We start from the raw sequence: 6,643 nt of genomic DNA on the forward strand, positions 1-6,643 counted from the left end.
GGGGGGTGGGAGGTCAAGGGGGGCAGGGCTGCGATGCCCTCTTTTGACAGGGGCGCCTGGCGGGTGCGCAAAAGATGTCCGCCACTTGTGAACAGGCGGGGAGGCGCAGCTGCGTGCCATGTGCGCCCATTTGCATACAACTTGACAATTGTTGCTTTTTCAGCACACTGGCCAGTGGAATTCTGCCGCGCATGAAATCCGCAACACCAAACGCTCGCACGCTGGAGCACAAACACGCACGCGCACACGCACACCTGCACAAAACCCTGGGAAGCAAGCGTGAACATGGGCCCTCACCGACGCGGTAGAACTCCTGGCAGACCTCCGTGGTGATGGTGAAGCCGGCCGGGATGTTCACGCCCAGGCGCGCCATCTCGCACAGGTTGGCGCCCTTGCCGCCCAGCAGGGCCTTCATGGTCTTGTCCCCGGGGCTCTGGTTGCGCAGAAAACTGTCGGCGGGAAGTGGGGTCGGGTTGGGGGTTCAGCAAAGGATCACTGGTCGACAGCATGGCTGGTGATGGGAGAGTGGGTTGGTCGAGGGGGGGGGGGGTCGGTGGGCGGGGTCGGGGATGGGCGGTCTGTCGATGCAGACCAGGTCGACCCGCGCGACGCTGCGCAGCAAGACCACTTACGGAAAGATTCGCTTCTGGACGGTGGTGCCATTGGCGCTCGCCATGATGCCTTCTCCTTGTATAAGTGGAGGGGACAGAGCGCGTCAGGCAAGCGGTGAACGGAGGAACGAGGCCGTGAAAAAACTCCGGAAGGCGTGATCAATGGACGCTGCCTCTCATGAATGAACAGGGGCCGCAAGATATTGTAAGTATTCTGGACTCATTTTCGTGAAACATGCAGGCCTAAGTCCACGCTGCAAAAGCACAGCGGTGCCACGCCAGCAGGTAAGAGAGGCCCAATGAGGGCACCTCACACACGTATGGCGCATTAGTGGGACAATGTTGATAATCCTTTGTTTGTTTCGGACCAGTGGCCCACCTTGTTGGTGCCCCAGGTGTCGAGAGATGTGCGTTGGTGTAGATCACTTGCTTCAGTAACTGTTCTGTGAGTGTATGTTGTTCGCAAAACAAAACTTTATGAATTACGCGTGAAGGAAGACGACCATGAAGCAGCCGCAAGGCCCTGGGAAGCTGGCAAGTCCACGACTAAATGACACGTCTATGGGTCCCGTGACAGGGAAGACCGGCCGTGACGTCGGCTCCGAGAGCTTCTATGGTGCTCAAAAGAATATAATAGATCGTTTGAGGGTCAAGTGAGCATAAACTCGACTGATTTCCCTCGGATCTTATGACAAGATACTTTGGCTGAGTCACGCGCTTCTTGCGGCAAATTTACGACTCGATTAATGCCGTTGTCTTCTCAATCATGTGTCTTAGGCCGCCGCGCCAGCAGCCGCCTGTCGCATGGCGACGCAACGCACGTCGTGGTCATGACTCACCAAGACAGGTGTCGAGCCACAGCAATCAGGGAGCGCGGACGACGTGCAAAACTTAAATTCTAGGTAACTTTGATCATTTAGTTGACCCCGCCTGCTGTTCGGAGCCGCGTGCCAATCTATGGCCCTGCTTGCGTCAGAGGCCATCGTGATGGTCAACACACGTGCAGACTGCTGCGGGCTCAGCGCGCGTGGGCCCTATGGCGCGCCCATTCTGCGCGATTAACTATTTTGCAAAGCCGTTGCCGTGTCCGTTGGTATTTTTAGCTTGGTCTGTTGTTAAGGTTTTATTGTGCACTGCTGTCAATGCACTTGACCAGCAACTCGGTGGTGTTTCATTTTGCTGCGCACTAGCCTTAGATAAGCCAGTACCTTATTTCAACATGTAAATCGCACTATACACATGCTTCCTAATCAGCAAAGGGTCAGGAGCACGGGCCGCAGCATATGCGGCGCAGTGTCCTTGGTCGCCACAACCCGCCGCATGGTTGCGGCGACCCAGGGTCCCCGCAAACAGGCGGCTGGTTGTGGCGACCACTGGTCAATCTTTGGGTACCCACAAGCAAGGCTGTGGTTGCGGGTTGCGACGACCAGCCGCATCCAGACGCAACCACCGCCACCGCGCGCCCACATGTTTCCGACGCTTAGCAACAGGCAATCGCAACACAATGAGGATTAACTTTCTTGGCTTTGATGCACATCATCGTGTCCGTCATTTCCAATTTTCTTGCATTGCGCTGCAGAGCCGGTATGATAGGTTCGCTGACTCTCGGAATTTCAGAGCACCAGCCACTTCCCCGCTTCCCATCACGCCTAGCCAGAGTCACCTTGTCAACGCCCCTCTTGGGCATTATCTGTGTCTGCACGCCCCTGCAAATCAAGCAGCTGCTCTGGTTCGTGGAAAAACTCGAACTTGCTGGAGTCCCAAAAGGGAGCACAGGTGTCGCACACATCAACTCGGAGCCGCACTGCGGGAATAATGAGCGCGCCTGATCAGCGCTGATAGCAGCTCGCACCGGGCGGCCGTGTGACAACCGGGCGTGCTGATTGTTGGCCTTGAGACTGTCAGTTGCTCGGTTTGATGCAGTGTGTATGAGGTGGCAGGCCGCAGGCAATGTGTGCATACGGCAAGGGTGCAGACGTGGCCCGTGCAATTGTGCTGGCTGGCGCGCTGTGTATGTGTGTGCACAAGCCAGCCACACATCAGCAGCCACTGCAAGGTAAAGGTCGCCGCCAGGCGGGCGGGGTGCGTGGCGCCGCACCCACAGAGTAGCAAACCCCCACCCTGGGTTTACGCATGGCGCGCAGCTAATTGCACGCTAGCAGGCTCTCAACACGAGGGATTGGGTTCTGCAGAACACAAGGCTGCCTGGAACACAGTGATCATGTCTGCGCGCACTACCACCTGCACCCGTTGCTGCCGCCTCACATTGTGGGCTTGCAGGGCTCAAAATGGGACAAGTCTTGTGGGGATATCAAACCTGTGTGCAAGCCGCAGGCACAATGCCAGCTCCACGCTGGGAATCCTGGTCGCTAGCTAGCCCCCAGAGTACACTCGCAAGCCGCACAAAAGCCGGGGCGGCCGTCCGCAGCGAGCCTGTCACTTTGCAGCCGCAGACCGTGGTGCAGCACACGCAGCCGCAGGAGTTGACCTGGTTTCTCAGAATATTCACGTGAGGCGCTCGTGGAACGTGCGGCGGATGACCTGCGAGTTGTGTTGTTTCGGCGGGTGTTGCATCGGGTTGGTGTAGGCCATTTGCACATGCAGCAAACATGATATGCCTTACAGAATTCAGCAATTTTCACGGCGCTTTCACATGCGGTCGCGCCCTGCAGCGCAGTCCTGCTGCGTGCTGCGCCAGAGGGCGTGCTCGCCTCGTTCTGCTGCTCGCGCGTCAGCTTGGCAAAGTGCACTGCGTAGCCTGACACCCGGATGGTCAGGTTGGGGTACCTGGGGGGGGGCCATCAAAGCGAGGCAGGTCATAAGCAACCGGGGACCAGGTGTTGGCGCGCACATGGCAGAGGCAAGGGGCCACCGCCCCAGCGGCCGCAGCTCCCCCGGGCTGAGCCAAGCAGATGCGGCATGCACCTCCCCACCCCCCTTGCGCCCACTTCTCAGGGTGCTCCATGGCGTCCTCCAGCATCTCACGCGACAGAACCTGCCAGGACACGCGCGTATGGTCAACTTTTTTGAACGTCCGCACTGCTTCATGAAGCGTGCAACGCCACCAAGCTGATCGGTGCAGTCACACGCGAACACACGACCGTGCGCGACCCGTGCTGCTGCCATCGCGCCTGCTCTGGTATTTCTGCTGCCTTGTGACCGCTGCAAGCGGGCCGCAGCCCTCTGTCTTATCAAGTGTGCTGTGCCCCCTCGCCCGCCTCACGTTGACGTTGATGTGGTGGCCGCCCTTCTGGAAGTAGCCGTCAAGCACGGCCGCCAGGTTGCGCGCACGGTCCGCGTCGCCGCCACGCCCCAGGATCTGGACACACGTACAAGGGTCCAGGGGCGAGGCTCATTGTGTGGATATTGGGGCACGAGCCCGTGGGTGCGTGAGCGACGGCACGTGCACGCACGCATGCACGCTCGCTCGCACCCACGCACGCACACACCATCACGCGTCAAGGCGCCTTGTCACTACACGCAAAGGTGCATGCCCCGTTGCACCCTTCCCCCCTGACCCTGTCGCCGCACCTGTGGCACGAGGCTGAAGGTGTTGCTGATGCCGTCGAGGCAGTAGACGTAGGGGATCTTGGCGACGCTGTTGAGGGAGGCCAGGGCGCCGTGCTCGTCGCGGCCGTGGAGGGGGTTGGCGCCAGGCGCAAAGGGCTCGCCCCTCTTGCGGCCGTCAGGGGTGGAGCCCGTCTTCTTGCTGCAGGAGGTGGGCGTTGGTGAGAGGGGTGTTAGGGGAAGCCAGCAGGAACACGGGACGGGCACAGCGCACTGAAGTTGCCAAGCCAGCATCCACCCCCATTTGAGACGATGGTGGACGGCTAGACAGCCCCAACCAAGCCGGCTGCCCCGCGCCCGCCTCACCCGTAGACCACGTTTGATGTGATGGTGAGCACGCTGAGCGTGGGCACGCTGTTGCGGTAGGTGGTCTGCTGCGCCAGCTTGTTGCTGAATTGCTGCGCCAGCCAGGTGGCGATGGAGTCCACGCGGTCGTCATCGTTGCCGTACTTGGGGAAGCTGCCCTCGATCTGGTTGGGGCGTGAGTCAGTAAGGGCCATACGACACCAGGTCATAAGAGAGTCTTCACTTCCAGGGACGACAATGGAGGCGGCCTTTGGTGGCTGCCAACACACAACAGCGGAAGGTGCAGCCGCCCGGATGAAGAAGGGACACAAAATTAGGATGCGCCGGCTGCAACGGCCCCTGTTCACTCTCAAGGCCCTTTGTCACGCCCCTCGGCCTGCTGTGTCCGCCACACCTTGAAGTCGACCGCAATGCCCCTCTCGTCCCTGACGGGCGTGACCCTGGCGTACTTGATGGCGCTCAGGCTGTCGGCCGTCACACTGAGGCCGCTGATGCCAAACGCCAGCAGGCGCCTCACATGGGTGTCGTGGAGCGCCATCTGGAGGCGCTCGTAGTTGTACTTGTCGTGCATGAAGTGGATGACCTGCCGTTTGATCGGGGGCAAGGGTTTCATGCAGCCCAGACCAACAATCCAAAAGGCACCTCCATTGCCTAGCTTGAGATTTTTGCCGAATTCATTTGCAGCCAGTGAGCATGACTGGTTTGACAGGGACAGAATGCCTTCCAAAGTGAGCCGTTGCGCAATCAGATTGGAGGGAGGCGCTGCCTTGGCATCAAGGGCACTATCATGTGCCTCTTGACCAAGCTGAATCTCCACGACCCCGCCCCGCCCCCTCACGTTCATGGTGTTGGTGTACAGCCCCGCAATCCAGTCCATGGCGGCGTCCAGGCTCTGCACCACCTCCTCGTACTTCAGGGGGCCGTCGCCGCTGGTCAGGGGCGGGAACTTGGGGCCCACCTGGGTTGGGTGTTCGAGGGAAGGTCGGCGCGGGGTGCGAGCCGACGGCTCTTAACTTTGATAGGTCACGCATGCAGCCGCAACAGCAAGGCTGCAAAGTGCATACCAAATGAGCCTCTTGACTGGGCTGGATCAGCAAACCCAAGCTAGCACCTGCCACTGTTTGTCCCTTGTCTGGCACACTCTTGATCCCCTACCCCGCTCCACAGCCCCACCTGGTCCCCTGTGACCTCGTCGCGACCGGCGTTCATGGTGTAGAGCAGCATCTTGGGCATGTTGGTGCGCGCCCCAAAGAACTGCATGTCCTTGCCGATGCGCATGGCACTCACGCAGCACGCGATGCCTGGGTAGGAAGGAGGCAGGGGTTGAAATGAGCTGGATGGAGGGTGGGGTCAGGGCGATGGGAGGCTCAGGTCTGGGTGCACTGAAGTTCAGGTTGACGGTAAGCAGCACGTGCTCAGGGACCTCTTGAGGCAACCGACTCGCTGCAGCGCCCTCCAGCAGGCAGCCCGGCATCCGTACCCCCTCTATGCTCCCACCGTAGTCTGAGCCAAACATGGGTGCCATCAGGTTGTCGCTCTCGTATTGGATAGAGCTCGTGTCCAGGGACACCTGGGGCGGCGGCGAAAAGGTTGCAAGTGCTCGGAAGGTGCAGGGTCACGCAGGTGTGCCGACGGCTGGTGCACAAAGCGAAGCCGACAAGAGATGCAAGGTTGTGAGTGCAGAGTGGCGCAGACCAGTGTTGGCAAGGAGGCAAGGCCGTGCATGCAGCCGGTGGGACCAGCAGTGCATTTGGTTGCGTGACCCCTGCCGCACCTTGGCGCAGAAGCGCTTGAAGTGGTCGGGCAGCTCGTCGCTCCAGAGCACCGTCAGGTTGGGCTCCGGGGCGGGGCCCAGGTTGTAGAGCGTGTGCAGCAGGCGGTAGCTGGTCTTAGTCACCTGTCGTGTTGGAGTTTGTTGCAGAGTCAGGGCATGGCAGTGTGAGCAAACGAAGTGCAGGCTGTTTGTGGCAGCGAGACCCAGCTTCGCTAATGTGCTTTCATTGCAACAGTAGAAAGAGTTGATACTCAGCGCGCTGCCGCTCACCATGGACTTGCCCTTCTCATCGCGGCCGCCGATGACGCACGTCACCCAGGTGGGGTCGCCGGCGAACAGCTCGTTGTACTCCGGGGTGCGCAGCTGCCTACAAGGGGTGCGGGGG

General features: G+C 60.1%; 2 protein-coding genes across 2 annotated transcripts in view; both read right to left on the reverse strand.

Annotated features, from left to right (window-relative positions):
• Window positions 1-159: 159 nt before the first annotated feature.
• MNEG_1937 (Pyruvate, phosphate dikinase 1) lies at window positions 160-676 on the reverse strand (the record flags this gene model as incomplete). Its single annotated transcript, XM_014049578.1, has 3 exons — window positions 160-182; window positions 298-449; window positions 633-676. 3 exons carry the CDS (start codon window positions 674-676, stop codon window positions 160-162), a joined length of 219 nt encoding a protein of 72 aa, XP_013905032.1.
• A 2,440-nt stretch (window positions 677-3,116) lies between these two features.
• MNEG_1938 (formate C-acetyltransferase) overlaps window positions 3,117-6,643 on the reverse strand; it is a gene marked incomplete at both ends in the record, with an annotated part of 8,154 nt that continues 4,627 nt past the window's right edge. The window contains 12 exons of the mRNA XM_014049579.1: window positions 3,117-3,152; window positions 3,254-3,398; window positions 3,560-3,606; window positions 3,835-3,930; window positions 4,143-4,320; window positions 4,485-4,648; window positions 4,879-5,067; window positions 5,323-5,442; window positions 5,658-5,785; window positions 5,982-6,054; window positions 6,259-6,381; window positions 6,529-6,625. Of these exons, the coding sequence (XP_013905033.1) occupies window positions 3,117-3,152; window positions 3,254-3,398; window positions 3,560-3,606; window positions 3,835-3,930; window positions 4,143-4,320; window positions 4,485-4,648; window positions 4,879-5,067; window positions 5,323-5,442; window positions 5,658-5,785; window positions 5,982-6,054; window positions 6,259-6,381; window positions 6,529-6,625 (1,396 nt within the window). The remainder of the gene's footprint in view (window positions 3,153-3,253; window positions 3,399-3,559; window positions 3,607-3,834; window positions 3,931-4,142; window positions 4,321-4,484; window positions 4,649-4,878; window positions 5,068-5,322; window positions 5,443-5,657; window positions 5,786-5,981; window positions 6,055-6,258; window positions 6,382-6,528; window positions 6,626-6,643) is intronic.

Source organism: Monoraphidium neglectum (assembly GCF_000611645.1).
Source record: "Monoraphidium neglectum strain SAG 48.87 unplaced genomic scaffold scaffold00207, whole genome shotgun sequence".
Classification (NCBI taxonomy): Eukaryota; Viridiplantae; Chlorophyta; class Chlorophyceae; order Sphaeropleales; family Selenastraceae; genus Monoraphidium; species Monoraphidium neglectum.